The sequence below is a fragment of the Enhydra lutris genome, unplaced genomic scaffold (genome assembly GCF_002288905.1).
Source record: "Enhydra lutris kenyoni isolate GAN:26980312 unplaced genomic scaffold, ASM228890v2 scaffoldscaffold9, whole genome shotgun sequence".
Classification (NCBI taxonomy): domain Eukaryota; kingdom Metazoa; phylum Chordata; class Mammalia; order Carnivora; family Mustelidae; genus Enhydra; species Enhydra lutris.
Genome location: NW_019154093.1, coordinates 20,236,104 through 20,258,186, shown reverse-complemented (window position 1 = coordinate 20,258,186; position 22,083 = coordinate 20,236,104). Strand labels below are relative to the sequence as shown.

At 35.2% G+C, this 22,083-nt stretch overlaps 1 protein-coding gene across 3 annotated transcripts in view; it reads left to right on the top strand.

The window, feature by feature from the left end:
• LOC111142863 (Fas associated factor 1) overlaps positions 1–22,083 on the top strand; it is a 468,894-nt gene that overhangs the window by 205,002 nt on the left and 241,809 nt on the right. For all 3 annotated transcript variants that reach the window (XM_022496233.1, XM_022496232.1, XM_022496235.1), the window contains one exon: positions 16,611–16,716. In XM_022496233.1, the coding sequence (XP_022351941.1) occupies positions 16,611–16,716 (106 nt within the window). The remainder of the gene's footprint in view (positions 1–16,610; positions 16,717–22,083) is intronic.

The following is a 22,083-nucleotide window of genomic DNA, read 5'->3' as shown; positions in this document are numbered from 1 at the left end:
AATGAGTTTGGAAGTTTTCTTTCCCTTTCTATTTTTTGAAACTGCTTTGTGGTAGAATAGGTATTATTTCTTCTTTAAATGTTTGATAGAATTCCCCCTGGAAGCCATCCAGCCCTGGACTCTTATTTTTTGGGAGTTTTTTGATTACTGCTTCAATTTCCTTATTGGTTATGGGTCTGTTCAGATTTTCTGTTTCTTCCTGTTTCACTTTTAGTAGTTTATAAGTTTCCAGGAATGCATCCATTTCTTCCAGATTGCCCAATTTGTTGGCATATAGATGCTTGGAATATGTTTTTATAATCATATTTCATTAGTGTTCATTATGATCTCTCCCCCTTCATTCATGATTTTATTAATTTGGGTCCTTTCTCTTTGTTAAGTCTGGCTAAAAGTTTATTGATCTTATTAATTCTTTCAAAGAACCAGCTTCTAGTTTTACTGATGTGTTCTACTATTCTACTGGTTTCTATTGCATTGAAATGAAATTCCCCCGCTTGGTTTAGGCTTTATTTGCTGTTCTTTCTCCAGATCCTTTAGATGTAAAGTTAGCTCGTGTATTTGGGATTTTTTCTAATTTTTTGAGAGAGGCTTGTACTGCAGTGTACTTCCTCTTAGGACCGCCTTTGCTGTATCCCAGAGGTGTTGAACCAATGTATTTTCATTCTCATTAGTTTTCATGAGTTTTTAAAATTCTTTAATTTCCTGGGTGACACATTCATTCTTTAGCAGGATGCTCTTTAACCTCCAAGTGTTTGAGTTCCTTCCAAATTTCCTCTTGTGATTGAGTTCAAGTTTCAAAGCATTGTGGTCTGAAAATATGCAGGGAATAATCTCAGTCTTTTGGTATTGGTTGAGACCTGATTTGTGACCCAGTATTTGATCTGTTCTGGAGAAAGTTCCATGTGCACTTCAGAAGAATGAGTATTCTCTTGTTTTAGGATAGAATGTTCAGATATAACTGTGAAGTCCATCTGGTCCAATGTGTTATTCAGAGCCCTTGTTTTTTGTTGATCTTCTGCTTAGATGATCCGTTCATTTCAGTGAGTGGGCGTTGAAGTCCCCTACTCTTAATGTATTATTATCAATGTGTTTCTTTACTTTGGTTATTAACTGGTCTATGTAATTGGCTGCTCCTATGTTGGGGACATAAATTTTTACAGTTGTTAGATCTTCTTACTGGATAGACCCTTTAAATATGATATAGCGTCCTTCTACATCTCTTCCTATAGTCTTGGCTTAAAATCTAGTGTATCTATCTGATATGAGGATTGCTACTCCAGCTTTCTTTTGAGGTCCATTAGCATGGTAAATGGTTCTCCACTCCTTCAGTTTCAGTGTGGAGGTGTTTTTAGGTCTAAAATGAATCCCCTGTAGACAGCATATGGATAGGCCTTGCTTTTTTATCTGCTCTGATGCTCTGTGTCTTTTGATTGTAGCGTTTAGCCCATTTACATTCAGAGTAACTATTGAAAGATATGGATTTAATGCCATTGTATTGCCTGTAAAGTCCCTATTCCTGTAGATTGTCTCTGTTTCTTTCTGGTCTATGTTACTCTTGGGGTCTGTCTCTGCTCACAGGATCCCCTGTAATATTTCTTGCAGGGCTGCCTTGGTAGTCCCATATTCTTTCAGTTTCTGTCTGTCCTGGAAGCTCTTATCTCTCCTTCCATTCCAAATGACAGCCTTGCTGGATAAAGAATTCTTAGCGTCATGTTCTTCTCATTTAGTACCCCAAATACATCATGCCATTCCTTTCTGGCCTGCCAGGTTTCTGTGGATAGGTGTGTTAGTCTGATGTTCCTCCTCCTGTACCTAAGGAATCTCTAGTCTTGAGCTGCTCTTAGGATAGCCTCTTTTACCATAAAATTTCCTGGATTCATTACTATATGTCAGGCGTTGATCTGTTTTTATTAGTTTTAGGAGGGGTCCTCTCTGCCTCTCAGAAATGAATGCTTGTTTCCTTCCCCCAATTAGGGAATGATTTGCTGAAATATATCTTCTTTCCCTCTCTCTCTCTCTCCTCCCCTTTAGGCACACCAATAATTCTAACATTTGTTTGTTTCAAAGCATCATTAAGTTCTTGAAGCCTTTCTTCATAGGCTCTGAGTTGTCTTTCTGTCTTTTCCTCTACTTCCTTCCCATCAGCCTTTCTTCTAGATCACTTACTCTCTCTTTTGCCTCATTCATCCTAACTGTTAAAGCATCCAATTTAGACTACATCTCAGTTATAGCACTTTTAAGTTTGGCCTGATTAGCTCTGATTTCTGCACTTAGAGATTCTCTACTGTCTTTTATGCTTTTTCAAGCCCAGCTGTTAACTTAGTAATTGCTATCCTGAATTCCATCTCTGACATTTTACTTATATCCATATCAATTAGTTCTGTGGCAGAGAATATTAACTCAGGTTCTTTCTTTTGTGGTGAATTCCTCCCTCTAGTCATTTTGCCCAGAGAAGAATGGGTGAGTGAGTGAGCAGAATCCAAAATATCAATCCCTACCCAAGGAATGTATACCCTAGACAAATCTGAGGCAGTTGGAAACCAAAACAGAAAAGCAAACAAAAACCAAAACAGAACAAACAAGAAAAAGAGGGGGAAAAAAGGTAGGTTGTAGGGGAGAGACTAAAATCTCACAGGGTGGACAAAGCAGGGTGATCCACTTTTTCCTGAGTGAAATTTGGTCTGTGTGTTAGAAGACCCTCCCCAAACTGCAAAGATAGCAAAACTTATCTATATACAAAAATAAAATTGGATACAGTGAAAAAAGGCCTAAAATGAATCACATATCTGTTAAATGTAGATTTAAAAAATAAGTAACTTAAAAACATAAGTTGGTAAAATAAGAAACTAGTTGAAGAGGAAAAAGTTAAAATAAAGAAATGGAAAATTTTAGAGTGAAAGAAACTGAATTGTGAGAAAAAAAACCCTCAAGTTCAATATATTATTTGCCCCTGGCGCTGGATTTTTACAGTCTTGTGGGATCAGTAACCTAGTTTGCACCTATTCTTCCAGATTGTCTTCTTGGGGGAGGGGCTTGCTGTGCTTCTTCTCAGGTGTCTTTGCCTGGGTGGAGTTGCACTGCCGCTTGCCAGGGGGCTGGGCTCAGTGTAAGCTGGTTTTCTGTGTGGCTTTTGTTCCCTGGAGGTTTTCCGCTCCTCTTTATAGAGGATCAGAATAAAAATGGCTGTGCTTGAATCTCTGGCCCAGAGCCAAAAGATCGAGGTTTCCCCCCTCTTCAGTAAGGAACAAAGAGTCTTCACCTTTGCATGTGCCAAATTCTACAGACTCTTGTGGTGTGTGCCCACTATAATCCTCCCAAGGAGAGTCTGAGGGACCCATGCATGTCACTGCCCTTTGTATGCCTTGGGACTGAGTGTGGTTGTGGGCTTGTGCACCATACCTTACTCTGCTGCTCCCAGGCCACGGCTGAGGGTCACCCTGCTGTCCTTTCCGGGGCCACTGCCATCCGGAGAGCTGTGACCCAGTTGTGGGTGCAGCTGTTTCGTCCCTCCCAGGAGATGGTAAACAGCCCACATATTTCAGTCATTTTCATGTGTTTAGGCGGAGAGCAGTCACCCAACCGGCTTGCCATTTTGGGCAACACGAGCTGAGAGTCCCCTCCTGGTCTTGTTGACTGTAACCAGTTTCCTCTCTCCATTGCTTGGGCACTCTACTGGTTCAAGCACCCTCCATTTGTTCTGTGTCTCCTGGAATCCTGAGACCACAATGACCCACCTAGAATTCTACCCTTTGCATCTGCTGAGCACCTATCACAAAGTGAACATGTGGTTTATACTTGAATGCTAAGTGGAGTCTTTCACCTTTCACTCTAGATCTAAATCTTAAGAACTATGTACTTAGGTAGCCTGTAGAAAGAGTTAAGACTGGGTCTTTAGAGCCTGATAGCCTGGTGCAATAGGCCTGTCTCACCAACTCACTTACAGTAGGATTAATAGCTTAGAGAGCTCATAGCAAACTTTGTTTGGGTCTATCTACCACAGAGGGTAAGAAGTAGGAGGGAATTCAGTGCACCAGGGCATAAGTAAAAGAGAAGCTGCTGGGTTTTAGTCCCTGCCTTCTGTGAAACCTAACCTAGCACAGGGTCACCTTGTGAATAATTGTAATAGTGTCTTTTCTTCCTTTGGGACAAACAAGTCTAGAATAGGGAAAAATGCTATAAGTGTTCTCATTTAAACTTCCCTTTGTCAGAAGAAGTGGCATGGGTAGAAATAGGTTACCCTTATGAGCAGAGGGAGAAATTTGAAGAAAAGCAGATGAAACATTCTTCTCAGGATCCTTGAGGTCTCTAACTCCATATTTGATATGTGTCTCACTATACCCATTAAACATGGTATGATAAGGGAAAGACTGAAGTATTCCTCCTCTGTCTGTAGCTTCTTGTAACCATCCAGCAGTTCTGGTCATAAGTATCTACCTGTGCTCCTAGCCTTAGGTCTAGCTAAGAGGTGTATTGATATTCATATAAACATAGGATACCTTTTTCTTTTTCTCATTCCAGTCTGTCCCACCCTATACTGAGACCATTCCAGACACTTGTCTGCCCCCATTATCCCAACTAGGAAAGATAATTTGTGGAACTTAGTTATTTGGAGGACTTTCCGAGAATGCCTTCAACTAACTCTCATTCTACTTCTGTTTCCCCAAACACTTCACATTCTCTGTACAGATGTTACTCCTTGTAATGTTTTTCACTCTTTTGTGTATATCTTGCTATTTTCATTTTTGGTATATTCTCTTAGTGCAAGAAGAGTCATACCTATAAGAGCTCTGACTTAGAATGAGAGGAAAGCTCAAGGATATCCTCTTTGGAGGGCGTTAAAGAAGCCATCTAATCCAGTCCCATTTTATGATTGGGAGAACTGAGGTACAGAAAGAAGTTAAATAGTCTATTAGGCCTTGGCTTCTTCACCCAGAATGATCAGGTTGATAATTTTGCTTCCTGGGGCTCTGGAAAGAGACAATGCGATTAAATAAGAACACATAATAAATAATAATAATAATACAGATTATTATTAATACACATTATTATGTATATTGTTAATACACATAATAAATAATAAATAATGACAAATAAGAGCACTGGGCAGGTCACAGAGCTAGTTAATGCGTGAGCCAGGACTTGGCTATCATAGAACTCTTAACTAACTCCAAACCACTCATAGTGCCTCTGAGCACTGCTCTAAAGGTCAGGGTGAATATGGTCCTAAACATAGTCTCATTTCAGCCTAGTTCATGTGTAAAGTAGATATTCAATAAATCCTTTAAGTGGGTAAGACAAAGTGAAATAGCCCCTTTAGGAAGAAATAAACAGCTTTTAATGGGAGAGTTTTTTTGGCTACGTATTTTTATTTTCAGACTAGGGGAAAAAAGCCACAATGGACTTCACTTTTAAATAATTTGCTGAGATGTCATTTGAAATGGTGTTTATGAGGTGTCTTCTCATGGTGGCTTTTTATTGATCAATATTCATGAGATTTTAGCAGTGTGGTAGGAAGAAAGACCTTAAATGGCCTATATATGACAGTTTTCTGAAAATTTCATATATGCAAGTCATCGTTCTTAATGGATCAATTAATTTTTTCTTCCAAAATGCTTTACAAAATAACTTTTTTGTTGTTGTTTTTACAAAGGATAGTTACCTATGGGAATATTTTACCAGTGTTTTTAATAATTTTAATTGATATTAATTTGACAGATCATTCTTAGAGTAACTCATTTCTCAAGAATAAATGAATATAAGCAATGTTTCCAGTACATTATTGTAATTGCTCTTCAACTTAAACTTAATTCAAATGACTAGTATTATTAGAGTTTGTAAAAGTAAAATTATGAAGTATTGGTTTGGTAAATGTTTCTTAATAAGGGGTTACTGAAAAGTGGCTCATTTTAAGAAGAAGACATTTCCCTGAAGTTATGCATCCTGGGTGAAAGAAGAAACTTGTCCCCAATTAAAGCATTGATGGAGTTCACGACACATCTAATTGGATTGATGTACCAAACCCATTTATATAGTTTACTGCCTATTGATAGGTCGGTGACCACTGAGATCAGCTTGTTAACATCACACTTTGAAAAAGAATTGCAGGTATTCTCTATAGTTGATTTAATGAATAGTCAGAAACTTGGTCACTAATTCATGAAACAAAAATCAATATATCTATAAATGAATGTATTTTTTTTGTTTTCTTCCATTTTGTCTACATGTATAAAGTTATGTTTTGATACTTTTGCTATAAACTACTTGATGGATCACAATATATCACTATCACCACTAATTACCACATTTTGATTAATCTTATATTCTTTGGTTAATACATTTTGCTGTATCCAATATATCACTATATTGATAAACAGTAATTATAGACATAAAGACACTTGAACTTGAAATTATCCTGAAAAATGTTATTAAGAATTATGTGAAACCAAATGTTTATTTATCTAGACATGTTTAATTGCCAGGAAAGAAAGCAATTAAAAGTAGCTGCAGAGTAAGAGGCCAACCTTTGTTAAACGTGGTTTTAAGATTGTTACAGAACTTGTGGTGATTATAACATGGTGTCTTGGAGGACGTTAACAACTGTAGCAGAGTGTTAATTAAGAATGATGTAATCTGCAGCTCAGAATTATTAGTAGCATGTTAGTTTAGCTGGACAGGAGCAAAACCTAGTTTCAGTTATGATGAGGGCTCAAGTTGTATTTATAGTGGAAAGATTAACATTTTATTTTTATGCTGTTCCTGAGACAATTTTAAAAACCTGAATGAAACACAGTCAAATGTAAACATCAAGTCCCTAGCTCATTTACATATGTGCCAGATTTCCAAACTGATTGCTATTTGAACCTAATCTGTCATTGCTGGCTGCATTAGCTACAACAAACATTACATTTACATATTGATTTCTTATTTTGTTTTAGTGTAAATAATCCATAATTATAGTAAATTTGGTCTTTTGTTGACAAGAGCTCATATGACTCTGTAAGTTTAGAATGGAAATTTAAATTGCCATGTGTGATGCTTTTTAATTTAAAATCTTGACGTATCTGAAAGGATAAAAAGATCACTGTAGACCATAAAATATTCCCAGAAACAAAAAGGAGAACATTTTGTAGGGCCTTTTGGAAAGATATAAATTATAAAGTATTAATGAAAAATTCAATAGCTTCTTCCAAGATTATTCTTTACATTTTTCTAATAAAGATTCACAGTAATTTGAAAGAACTTACTGTTTTTGCTTCAAATTCAGGTCATACTTAAAAAATAAAACTACTGGAAATGAACCCTCTAAGCCTATTATCTTATACTGATATTTTTGTTTAAAATATCTAGTACAAGAAAAAAAATAGCATACACACATAGCAGGAATGAAACGAGATATTTTTGATCCCTATATTGGTGTTAATGCTTTACTTATTGTAACTACATAGGCAGCATTGATTTGAGAAGTATGACTTCACTGGCAACAAACTGTATGTGTCAGTGGAAATATGTATTAACTAGCAGTGACAACAAATCCATGGTTTCCATTTACATTGATTAAAAAGCATGTTGTATTTTTGAAGTTAAAAATATGGGACCCAGGGTGACTGCATGGCTCAAGTCATGATCCCAGAGTCCTGGGATCAAGCCACATCCATGTTGGGTTCCCTGCCCAGTGGGGAGCCTCCTTCTCCCTTGCCGCCCCCCCTTAACTTGTGCTTGCTCTCTCCATCTCAAATAAATAAATAAAATCTTAAAAAGAAAGAATTAATTGCAAGAATGGTAGTTATCAGATTGTTCAAGTATTTATTTTTATGGTTTACATTTTTTATAGATATATAATTTACATACAATAAATGAACAATTTTTTTGCACATTTATTTACAATTAAATTTTTTTTGAGTGTAGTTGGCACACAATGTTATATATTAGTTTCAGCTGTACAACATAGTGATTCCACAAGTTTATATATTATGCTGTGCTCACCACAAGTGTAGCTACTACAGTCTGTCACCATACATTGCTATTACAATATCATTGACCATATTCCTTACACTGTGTTTTTTATTTCTGTGACTTATTCATTCTATAACTGAAAGCCTATATTGCCTACTCGCTTTAACCCATTTTGCCCATACCCCAACCAAAAATTCAGTTTTTAAGTTTCTTCCAGTTACAAGAGTTTTGACCAAAGCATATTGTTTTCTACCATGGATTTTAATGAGTGAGATTCTAATTTGGATGTGTACATAAATATATGATTAACAGCCATTTAGAAGCTTATACTCAACTGATAGCAGCTGTTTACATGGTACTATCAATACAGAAGCTCTAAAAGCCATGATATTAGTCAACTCAGGCTGCTATAACAAAATACTATAGACTGGGTGACTTAAACAACAGACATTTATTTCTCATATTTCTGGGGCTGGGAAGTTCAAGATCAAGAAAGGTATGGGCAGATTTGGTTCCTGGTGAGAGCCCTCTTCCTGGCTTATAGATGGTTGCCTTCTTGCTGTGTCCTCACTTGGCAGAGAGAAAAACCTCTGGTCTCTCTCCACTTCTTGTAAGGACACTAATCCCATAATGGAGCCCACCCTCATGATTTAGCTAAATTTAACCTTCCAAAGGCCCTACCTACAAATACCATCACATTGGGGATTAGGCTTTCAGCTTGTGAATTTAGCAGGGTTGGGGAGGAAGGGTGGGACACAAACATTCAGTCCATAAGAGCCCTGAAACCTAAGTCTGAATTTGTTGTGCTTCCTAGTTTGGTTGTTTAATCTTGATGGGTTTATACCTTAAAAGAGTATTTCTCTTAGAACTAGTAACTATTTTAATAGGAAGACTGTGGTGTAGCCCGGCCAAATTTGCTAGCTCAAGAATTTAAGAGGGAATTCTTGATTCAAGGACTTGCTGGAAAGGAAATCCTTAAATTACTATTATTATCTTTGATGCAGGATACCCTGCCTACTACTGTGCTACCCTATGAAATGGGCCTGCTGCTATATCTTCTTAGTCAGGAATTACCAGCAGGTATACAGCTACATGATGATCAAATGATGATTTCACTACCGTAATGCGGCTTTATGTTAACCTTGAAAAATCACTGCATCATACATATTAAATAGCCATGTGCTTTCTGTGTAAGTGGATCACTAAAGTGCTTTCTCAGTGTGAAATAAACTCAGTCAAGACAGTAGACTGTTAGATTTATTTCATAGCATTGCTTTTACCAATACTTGATCCATAGAGGCTAATAATTTATGGTTTTTCATGTCCACATGTAATAAAAGTATATCTAGTTTCAAATTTATTTACTGGGGCCTGTGTGTTAAAATTTGCTACACATTATTTTCTCTTTATTAAAAAAAGATGGAGGAGAATATAAAATGTGTTAAACTAACCCAGAGAACTTATTAGAAGACAGATATTTTATAGATGGCTTCTTGATTTCTGATAAATACTCATGGTTAAATTGAAACAGGATCACCCCAGGCAGAGGTGGACATTCTGCTAATGAAAGGGCACTAGAAGTATAAAACTTCTGGACAAAAAACAAAGCAGAGAAGGGGTGTTCTACCAGATTATCTAGAAATTCTACCAGATTATCTAGATATCTACCAGATATCTAGAAATTCTATTCCTAGTGTTGTGTTGGTGACTTCAATATTAATGGTTAGTTATAATATTGAGAATTTTAAGGGAGTGAGCTTCCTACCTTCATTCCTTGCTATAGTTCCCTGTCTTGTATCCTCCCCTTGCAATTTTAAAGATTTTATTTATTAATTTATTTATTTAGAAGGGGAGAGTGTGAGTCGGGGAGGGACAGAGGGAGAGGGAGAGAATCCCAAGCAGACTCTGTGCTGAGCATGGAGTCCAATGCAGGGCTTGATCCTGTAATGCCGAGAACATGACCTGAGCTGAAATCAAGAGTCAGAGGCTCAAGTGATTGAGCCACCCAGGCATCTACCCCCCCAACCAGCTCTCTGCCAATTTTAAAACGAAGAAACTGGCTAGGGGAGTTTTGAGATAGCTTATATGAAAATATATAACACTTGGTTTACTATTGCATAAAAATATTAATGTTCATTGTATTATATTGTAGTGTATTATATTTTTTGCACATAGCCACTAGCTTTAAGCTTGGAGCAATGTACGTGATTCTTACTACAGTTTAAACGTTAAATTTCACTTTGAATTTGAAGGTAGAGTAATGCTAAGTATTAACAGCTCTTGCCTGTTTATAAAAACAAAGTCATCTTTTTTTTTTAAGATTTTATTTATTTATTTGAGAGAGAGGGAGAAAGGGAGGGAGCACCTAAGAGTGGGCGGAGGGACAAAGGGAGAGAGAGAAACAGACTCACTGCTAAGCAGGAAACCTGATTTGGGGCTTAATACCAGGACCCTGAGATCATGACCTGAGCCGAAGGCAGTTGCTTAAATGACTGAACCACCCAGGTGCCCCCCAAATCATCTTCTTGTTGGTAATGCAAATATTCTAACTTAAAGGAAAATCATGATGAAGAATAAAAAATTAAAAACCCTACAATGAGGAGAGTATAGATACTCTATTGAAACCATTTCTTGCTATGGGTTAAAAATTCAAACTATTTATTTTTTTTAAGATTTTATTTATTTATTTGTCAGAGAGAGAGAGAGGGAGAGAGAGCAAGCACAGGCAGACAGAATGGCAGGCAGAGGCAGAGGAAGAAGCAGGCTCCCTGATGAGCAAGGAGCCTGATGTGGGACCGATCCCAGGACGCTGGGATCATGACCTGAGCCGAAGGCAGCTGCTTAACCAACTGAGCCACCCAGGCGTCCCCAAACTATTTTTAAAAGGTTGTACATTTGCCTGTACCTTTCTTTCTCCCTCTAATTGAAGAGAAAACATACCATTTAAAACAAATTAATTCATGGTATTTCTCACCTACCCACTTTGGTTGGCAGTCGTCCTCAGAGCTACTCTAAAGATCAAAAGTTGAAGTAGTATGAATGACTTTGCATTTTGAAGTAAAAGAAACTGCTTGAAGGTGGATTATCTGAGGCTAACTATACTAGCCAACCTTTAGAAGACACTTGGAAAATTGCTCCTAGGTGCAGTAACAGGCGAGGATTCAATTCATTCTGCTAAGTTGCAGCTAAAATCAGTTGCCTAGATAATATTTTAGCAATAAAGTCTTTGCAAATTATGCCAATGGCCACAGTAAATTCTTTACTGCTTTCACCCCTCTTTCATTTCAGTCCCTGCCCCCCCCAAAGAAAAACCCCTCAGAAAACTAAGAAACAAACTTACTCAGTTGATATGCCAGCTTCTGTGGAAAGACTCTGGTTAAATTTAGCATTTCTTCCTCTTTATTTCCATAGCACTTTAGGAGAAGTGTATTAGAGTTCTTAGCAAATAGAACCAAAGAGGAGTTGTAAATATCCTTGTCTCCCAATCTCTCAATAAACTCAGTGAAGGCAGAACTGTGATTTTACTGGGCTCCCTTCCCCAGTACCAAGAGGACAAATCCTGAGTTAGACCTGGGTCACTGCTACTTACTTTGTGTGTGTCATGAGGCAAGTAATATAACATCAGTTTTTTCATCTGTAAAATGAAAAATGATAGTCATAACTTCATAAAGGTGACATGAAGTTCTTAATGCCTGATACATGGTAGCACTCATCAAAGGCTAGCCATCATTCTTAATGGCTAAGGAAATGAGTCAGGTCACAGATAATACTTACTCCTCCAGATGAACCATTCTCACAAGGAGTATGAATGTGGTATATCAACCCCAAGCAAGACCTGTGTAAAAAAGAACACTGTGAGTGAGTCTGGATAACATTAGGCATAATATATAATTATGTTCAGTGCATCAAAAAAAGTTTTATTCTCTATGAACTCCTGTAGAGGAATGGAACTAAAAAATGAAAAATAACTGCCACAAAACACTATAGATCTTTTTATTAATGTTTTGTTATTATTATAAGAACACTCAAAAATGTTCTATTTCATATGCAATAAAAATTTCCACTTGGAAAAAAAATTTCTGCTTGGGTTTCTAAAATTTAATATTCATTGTTCTATGAAGGATTAATATCCTTTTCCTTAAGAGGAAACCGAGAATTTACAGAATAATTAAGTACCTAAAATGAGGCCTTATGTGGTAGACATTCAGCAAATATGTTTAATGTATGATTGACTTTTCAAAATCAAACAACTAGCAAGTAGTGGAGCAGGGACTCAAATCTGGCTCTATGACTTTCAAGCAGTTTAAAGCTATAAATATTTTCTCTGGCCAACTTAACCTCTGCCAGGACTATTGAGAAATTTTAGAACTAGACTAAAGTGATGAGGTTTTGTTGTTTTTTGTTTTTTGTTTTTTGTTTTTTAGAGGGAGGGAGGGGCAAAGAGTGAGGGAGAGACAATCTTAAGCAGACTGCGCCCAGTGTGGAGCCCGACACAGGGCTCAGTCTCAAGACCCTGAGATTATAACCTGAGCTGAAATCAAGAGTTAGACACTTAACTGATTGAGCCACCCAGATGCCCCAAAAGTGATCTTCTAAAGTAGTCTGGTGGTTAATGCTCATGCTGGCAAACCTTTTTGCGAAGTTATTACACAAGTCTGCCAATCAAGATCAAGAAACATATCTAAGGAATTGCATAAAAGCAAGCACTAAAGGTATTAAATATATGTGTACATTCATATGTAAAGATAAAGGAGGATCTATGTAATCATCAAAATTATAGAATTCTGAGCTTCTTACCTTTCATTTGTAGCCCCATAATGGTGGTCTTTAATTTTTTTAAGTTTTCTTTTTCACAAACCCTTCTTCACATTTCCTTACACTTCTTCCTCATTGCCTTCTACATCTTTCTCTATATTTTCTAGTCTCCATCTCTGCTCAGACTAGTCTATGCCTGAAATCATCCTCCATAGCTACCTGTCAAATCACTATACATTCTTCATATTACTTTAGAGTATTGTCTCCTTTCTTCACAATCTTCACAACTCTTTTTTAAATTCTGTGACTAGTCTATCCTGACTGTTACAAATAATAAGAATCAAATAATTATAGGAAGAATGAATTCTGAACTCCTAGCAGGCAGGAGTCTTATTTATCTTTGTATCCCTAAAGCAGCCCAGCCATTTGGGAGATAGGATGCTGTAAAGAACAGAATTAAATATAGTTTAGAAACTTGGTTTTGTGTTTTTGTAGCTGCATGACCTTGGGCAATTACTTAATCTTTCTGAACCACAATTTTGTGAAGAAAATGGCACTTCACAGGTAGGCTCAAAAAATATGCAGCTATATGCAGTTCAGAATGTGCAGAACTGTTCCTTAATTATATATAGGATTCGATTGAAACCTTTGAATATGCTAGTTGCCAAGGGAAATACTGATGAGTAATAAGATATTTATCCTGAAAAGGCTTATAGTCTTGAATTTAGGACTTCCACACATGAAACAAAGCAAACTATACAGAATATGCTATTATTAAGTATTGAATGAATTATATGATAAAGGAATTCAGAGAAGAGGGAGTCTATAATAAATACAAGTGGTAGGCCATGAGGTGGCCTGAAAGCTGTGCAGTGTTCGGATAGTTGCGAAAGGGGATGAGAACAATGTGAACAGAGATTGAATTGAGTATCGTGTGAAGAAGTTAGCCATGACATGAGAAGTTAGCCAAACTCTAGAGCAAAAGCCAAATCTTGGAGAATAGTTGCAAAGTAGGTCTACCTATGAAAGGCCCTGAAATTCCAAGTAGGCTTTTCATTACTTGCCACTTTTGACCCCAAGTTCATTTAATATACAAATACCAAACTTTAACCCAACCTACTGTTTGAGCCTCATGACACTCCTCTCACACATCCTTTATTGTGGTTGTAATGAACTTTTCACAGTTTCCTCAACATTGTGATTTTTCTGGCCTTATTACACTTAATGTCTCAGTATCGCTTGGCATAATTGCTCATGCTCTCCTAATTAAAACAGTTATTTATACTAGACTTTCTTGGTCTTTCTCTTATCTCATTGACCATTTATCAATCTCCTTTGCTCTGACTCCTCCTCCGCTTGATTTCAAATGATTGGAATGCCCAGGTCTCCATCGTGGCCTCTCTCCTTTTCTCTAAACAACTTATTTCTCTAGGTTATTTCTTTTGCTCACAAAATCTGAATACGTTCTATGTGCTGTGAACTCTCCTGCTCTGAGCTGTGTTTGTTGACATTCACCTCTGTACAGATGTACATGATACCTCTTTTTGGATATGTAATAGGCATTTTAAACTTAATATATCCAAAACTTGACTCTTAATTTCCCCACCCAACCTGTTCCTACCCCAGTTTTCCTTGTTGAATGCAGTTTCATCCTTCCATTTGCTTAGGCCAGAAACTTGGGGTTATGTTTTTCTCTCATTCCATTAGTAATTTGTATGGCTTCTACCTCTAAAAGATATCTGAACCTGACAACACTTCACCCTCTTTGCCTCTATTACCTCTACTAAAGTAGTCCAAGTCACCACCACTTCTTGCCAGGACTAGCCTCCTAAGTCTCCTAGCTGTCCCAGCCTTTACTCTTTCTTCACCATAGCCTGAGCAGCCGGAATAATATTGTATACATGTAAATGTAAGTCAGTTCTTAACTATTTCCCTGTGTAAAACCTCCAGTGGCTTTCCGTTGCAATTACTATAAATACCAAGTTCTTTACTGTGGTCTGCAAGGACCTACATGATCAGACTATTGCTATCTCTTTCTTATCATACCAGCCTCAACTTAAATGGTACTTCCTCAGAGATGCCTTCCCTAACTATTCTGTTGAAAATAATTCCCTTCACTCTGCCCTTCTGTTACCTTTTTAATTGTAATCCTATTTTATTTACTTCATAGCACTTAGTATTTTCTCAAATTACTTACTCATTTATTTGGTTATTGTCTGTCTCCTTTACTGGAATGTAATTTTCATGAAAGCAGGGATCATATTTTTCTTGTTCACTACTGTATCCCTAGCAGCTAGAGCAATGTCATAAATGTACATAGGTGCTCAATAAATACATGTTAACTGAGTGAATGAACATGCTATGTTCTTCCACTTACTATTTTCTTGTCTAAAAAGTGCCACCCTTCTCTCTTCCCCAAACAAAGCAAAAATTTCATGCCTTCCAAATGATAAATACAAAGGTCCTACTTATCCTTCATATTTCAACTTGCATTTTTCTTCTCCTCTGAAGCTTTCCCTAACCATTCCCCTCTTTCACTTTTTTTCAGTTTCTCAGTTCTACCTATTACATTTTACTCTGGCTATTTATATATCTGTCTACCCTTCTTAGATTGTAAAGTATTTTATGGATAGGTCCTGTGTATTTGGGTTGGTTTCCTTAATGCCTGGAATAATACAAGGCATTGACTTAATGTTCAAAGATATGAATCAAAATAAAAATCTTAATCCCCTGCTAGTTTTCCAGAAAGTAACGTTGCTTTCAGAGATACAAAGATGAGTAAGACTCTTGCCTTCTGGAAATTCACAATTTACTCATTGTTCAATAAATATTTATCTACAGTGTGACAGGCATTATGCTTAACTGCTAAGGATACAGTGACAAAGCTTTCTGCCTAAAGAAATTCTATTTTAGTTGGATATCATTTCCTTTGATTTTGATCAATAATATTTCATGCTGTATTTTGGTGTTTCCTAGGTATTTTTAGTCTGTAATTAACCTGGGAACTCTATGAGAGACAATGAGAGAGACAAATTAACTTCTTAATCCTAATCGTATGTTGCATGTATGTTTATTGCATAGTTATAGAATAGCAAAGGAGGATTAATGAAGGCCAAAACTGTGTAGCACACCCAAATTATTTCCCCACTTCTACAAGCATGGCACAATTATGCTTAAGCCTGCCAGTATCGATTATTTATACACAACTGTGGCAGATTTTTATTTTCAGTGTTGATAGTGCTTTTTAATATTGTCATAAACAAATAGAATCACAACTTATGTTTCTTAATTTATGTGGTTAATTTCATTTACTCTTTGTGGTTCTGACACATTTCTAACATTTTGGTTAATGTTCTGAATTCTCCAATTTCTAAATTCAGTGTATTCCTGAGTTCTAAGTGAAAGCACAGATGTTTTGAAGTAATTTTGATATAGCAGTTAAAGTTCTGTAGATTTTGGTATTTTCTGAATTTTGAGTTAAACTGTATTTCTATTCTTATACAATATTCATGAGGATAAATAATATTTTATATTTTACTTGGATTTGAACCAGAGTCTTTGAATATACATCTTAGTAGCATGTTTGGAATTTTGTATAATTAAAAAATTTGGTTCTCTTGGAGGAAATACATATGCATATGACTTCTAGAAAATTCTTATGTAAACACAGAGTTTAGAATTGAAATTTAAAAACACCTTGGTAGAGAAGGAGTTAACAGGTTAGCTCCCCTTGGTTGCTCTTTGCATCCTCTCTTGCCTTTAGGAGCTGAAAAGATGATAACATTGGGCCCGGACATGCCTGTGTGGAGGTTATGGTACTCCTGGGGTTTTTGCAGCTAGCTGTAAAGCAAGCTAGAACATGTTCATCTCAGAGTTCCTTGTTTTTCTTTCAACCCTTTCAGTGCCCTGCAGGAATCATTAAATCAAAACTTCATGCTGATCATCACCCACCGAGAAGTCCAGCGGGAGTACAACCTGAACTTCTCAGGAAGCAGTACCATTCAAGAGGTGAGTTATGTCTCACAGCTAAGGAATAAAGGTAGCTCATTATAGCTAATGTTGACCCTGTTAAAGAGGGCTTATCTGTTCTAGTTGGAAACTCTCTTTATGTTTCATTATTGGGTTCTTAATTTTAATTAACTGGAGCATCAATGATTACTGTAGATCTATTAAACGACTTGACCTAGAAAAATAGATGTTATAAATGAGAGCTTTAATAAATCTTAAAATAGTCAACTTAAAACCTTGCTTAAAAATTACTCATTGTTATATAATATATTTTATGGTTTTGTAGTAGTAAGTCAAAATATTAATTTGGAAATTGTTGACAGCATGCATTTTTTAATATGCCTATATTTTATTTGAAAGGTTGCTCTCAAATATATTATTTATAATGTGTACACTGCCTTTTTCCAAAAGGAGTTTGAGGAGGCTTTTCTTTAGTAGCTCAATCCCAACATTAGGCAGTATTCGTGAGATGCTGTTGGAGACTGTCAGTTTTTAGCTTAGAATATATGAGATATAGTGTCAATATTTTCTTTAACATGGCCAACCAGGGCCACTGTTTCAAAAAAGAACCGCCCCCAGGAGAGAAAAGGTACCTTTTTGCCTGTGGCCCCACCCACTTAAAAGCCAGTAATTTAGCTCCGTCTGGGGAAAATGTATAAGGCTTTGACAGGACTTGTATTTAGAAACACTGAGATGACGATTATGACAATTATGTCTTGTTAATTGTGAAGACAACAATCATTTGTCTACTAATATTTTTATAAAGATAATTATGCTTAATCTTGGATTATTTCATAAATTTTTTTCTTGGTCTATATTGCTTAAGATAATTATTAATGTCATATTAAAAGAATGAGTTGTTTTCACCCAGTCATTTCTCAGATGTATATGAATTATTTTAGTAGTGGTTAGATTTTAATGGTTTCCTTTTTGGATGTTTTGTCAATGAATTTCAGTTTCTGAATTTGCCATAAGTAGTTCATTGTTTGAAGTTTATTTTCTCTGTTTATCACTTGAATAGTTTGTTGACTAGTAACTAAAATCTTTAAAAGTTTTCTTGACCCCTACTTTGAATAATAAGTTTGAGTTATTTGATTTTTTTCCCCAGGATTTTAAACATATTGGTTGGCATTTCATTTTAACCTCTATAATGGGTGTTCTAGTCTCTAAATTTTCAATTCCTTGGAGAATCATTGATGCTTTTACTTTAGAAATAATGTTTAACTCTGGCACTATACCAGATTTAGTCTGGTAACTTCATGGTAGTAAATTTAAATTCTATATTGGATGTAATTAAATAAGGCAGTTTAGTTTCAAAACAACTCCATTTTAATCAAGAAAAGCAAAAATAATGCAAAGTAAATTTCATTTTGTTGTTGATTTACTTTTTTAAATTGAAGACTAGTACAATGTATGATGGATAAATACACACTGCTTTATTTTTCTTTCTGATTGAAATTTTTATAGCCAGAGTTTTTACTTTTTTTTTTTTTTAGATTTTTTTTTTTAACATTTCTATAGTTTGAGTGTGTTTCAACTTTCTCCCACAAGAGGGCAGAAAGGACTATTAAACTGATAGTCTAAAAATGTCATTCAGTGTTTTCAAATTAGCTTCTCTTATATTAACAAAAAGGAGCATAATGGCCAAGTTATTGTTTGATTTACAGATAATTGGCATATTGCAGGGAGGAGACTTAATTTCACCCTTTTAAATTAAACAGGGAGATTTAAAAAGACATAAAATATTCATTAATGTTCGGTGATTATAAAGTAGTGGCATATATTTATTTTGCCTTTATTACTGTTTCGATGGGAAAATACTGCAAATATTTCCGAAATCGAGTTGGCCATACTGACAAGTTGAAATGTTTAAGCAGCGTTAATGCAATCTGCTCACACCTGATATCCTATGCAGAATGATTCAAAATGACTACATCAATTATTAAAAGAAATATTTAAAATTCTGTAAATGTGCCATTGTGCGCCACAGTTGGCTGAAACTGTTCTCCATGGCCTACTATTTAGATTATCAAATATATTTTAAGCTTCAAGGACTTGAAAACAGTAAACCTTTTTCATACCATTTCCTAAATGAAAAATGTCCCAGAAATATTTTTGCCAAGACAGATATTCTTATGTATTTCTTCGCAAGAGTTCGATTTCTTCTTCTTCTTTTTTTCCCCTTTTTAAGTTTATTTAAAATAATATTTTGAAATTCTAGGTGCCAGGACAAAATAAATGCAATTTCTAGTATCAGTGCTTTTTGTGAATAGACAGTTGCTTATAGGCTCTTTTATTTTGTACAATTTAGAAAAAAAGAATATAGGATTATAGTCTCTGGGTCTAGAATCACACTCTGTAGGCCTAGTCCTAAGACTTTTCTTCTTCAATTTATGGAATATTTGGGGGCTAGGCAGTGGTTCAGGAGGAATAGTTGCTCTGATGCTACAGCCCTGCAACCCATAGTGACACTTAGGTATGTTCTTTTTTGTTGTATGATTGAAAGTCAGTTTGCAACACAATAAAAATACAATGTTGCTATGATTTTGCAGTATAATTTTATAAATGCTAGAATTTTTGCTATTAATGTGGAAGTTTAATGATGCCATATATCTTAAATTATAAATTAATTTCTGTCATCAGTTTTAGAAATATCTTTTCAGTGTTGTTTAATAGTTCCAAGGATGAATTCTGACCAATATATGAGGGAAAGGAAGTAAAAAACACCTGATTTTTTTTCCAGGGTAAGAGTATATTATTTTTGTTATAGGTGAAAAAACAGCCCATTTTTTGCTATTTTTAAATCTTGAAAGCCTTCTGTATGTTAAAAAAAAAAAAAAAGCTTTTGCAATATTTTCCCCCCAGAGACAAATTTGTATTAAATGAAATAGGGTTGAAAAAGCACTATGATTTCAACCTTTAACTAGACAAAATACTTTTTTTTAAAATACCGAATTAGAAAATAGAACTTAGATGCAGTTTGAATTTCAAATAAACTCTTCAGTGACCATATGTTCATGCAAGTTAGTGGTGATAAACCGTAGTTGCACAAGTGTTTGTTCATTCTGGCTCTGTGGTCTCTTGCCTTACAATGCATGACTTATGTCCTTTGGGTGCTCTAGATTTTAATTTAAGCTAGTTAGATATTGAGGATTTTTTTAAGCTCTTTACAAATCATTCCACTTACATTATCCTTCTATTTGAGGAAAAGACAGTGATAGTATAAAAAGGTCAGACTGGAAAGTTGCAAGTAGTCATAGAATAAAAATCCTTTCTCTTTTTCCATTTCAACAAATAGTTTATGAAATTATCAGGTAATATGACAATTACTTCATGACTGTCTTTCCACCCTTTTAGGCCCTGAAGTAGCTACTTGCCACACTTTAAAACAGGGAATTTCTTTGAAAATTTAAACAAGCTTACCTTATTTTAATGAATTTTCTACACTGAGAATTCAGATTTTTAAATAGTTGATTATACAGATTCTAGTAATACTGTCTAATACTACTAAAATCTGTGATTACAAATGCACTTGGGATTGGTTCAATTAAGGGAAAAAGATTGATTTGCCTAGCACAAATCCTAAACCCAGGTGTGGAAAAGGATATGAAGTCCCTGAAATCAAGCCAACTTTTCTTGGAAACTAATTCTTTGTTGTCCATATTACTATTGCAAAAGCTTCTATTAGGCAAAATACCCACTTTTCTTTGCAGATGTTATACAAACTTAAGGAATACACACATGACACAGAATAACAATAATAAGAAACCTAAGTATTTTTTATATGGAATCATGGAGTATTACTTATCTGTTATAGTGAGAAGCATGATAAATAGCTATTGGAATTATTTAAATCCTCTTCCAAGTTTCACTTTACCCTAGAATTCTCACTGTTCTTATTAATGTTGATTTAGTTCTTAAGGGGAGTGAAAGGGGAAAATTGATGACCTATAAAGATATATCTTGCATAGAATGGTGAAAGATTTCACTACTAATATTAGTGATTGTCAAGTGAGAAGCCAATAGTTTGAATTGGTGACAAGAAGTGAACTAAATACATAAATCATACCAGTCTTTAAAAATAATCTTGGCTAAATAATTGTGAAATCATAACGTTTGTTCTGGTTCTGCAAATTTGAAACTTGCGTCGGGTTTTGTGCCTATTTTTCTACTTGCTACTTTCTGAACTTAACTTGAGTAATGTGTATTTTAAACTATTCTCCTTTGATGCTGGAGATCATTAACAGTATTAAATATGTAGTTTTTTATACATTGTACTAATAAGCAATTTTTTGGTGTTGGGTTGACTATAACTACTCACTAACATGCCTTTCTGTAAATGTTTTAAGTATAGTTGTTTTTTTGTTTGTTTGTTTGTTTGTTTTCCAGTTCAGAGAGGGCGGGGGTGCTGGCACAGAACTGAAGAGTAGAGTAGCTGAGAATGTACATATGCAAGAGGGTAAATTAAATTGTGTGCTTATTTAATTAAAAGTTTAAGTGGTTTATAAATTTACTTCAAGATAAATGACATATATAAATTCAATTAGAATGAACCCATTTTAATTAGCATATATCATAGTTTGATTTTTTTTAAATTTGAAATCACAAATGACATCTTAGCAAGAATGGATATAATTTCTTAAGCAATTGGGCAATGAATTCAAGCTTTTATTCAGCTTTCAGAAAAGGACATTATGAGTTTCTTTTAATATGCCTGTATATTATTCATTTCAAGTTGAATTTTATAATCTGTTCAAGTCATACTAACTACTATAAGTGAACAAATTGCTAATGATCATTTTATAAATATTGAAGTTACCTGTGATTCTTAGTAAATCATCCCCTTAGGAAATAGTTTAAGTAATATTTACAGTGCAGCCCTTTGGAACTGACAAGTCTCTCTCCAAAAGTATTTTAGAATAATCTCTCTGAGAAATTTTTTTTTAAGCCCATGTAAGTATTTTTCACTTATTTTCCAAGAAGATAGAAACAATGAAATTTTGTTAAGAATTAAGGGCAATGCTTTAGTCCTTTGTTACTTAAGATATGTGTATCCTAACATCATCTTAACTGGCCATGTTTCATAATCTGAGATTTGTGTGTTGGTAGTTTTGAAATGTCTAGGTTAAGAGAAATTATGTTCAGTTATCAGAAACTAATAAACATAAGACATTTTTATATGCAAGAAAAGGCAGAGAGTAAATAATTGCACTGGTGACCAATACTGTAATAATCCTGTTTTACAATATGCACTTGACAGGTTGTAATAGTGCTAATTGAAGAGACTAATTCACACTTGCTTCATTCTATTCAAAGGCAAAATCAGCAGCTTGTTTTGCTTTTGACCAGATGGTCCTCATGAACACC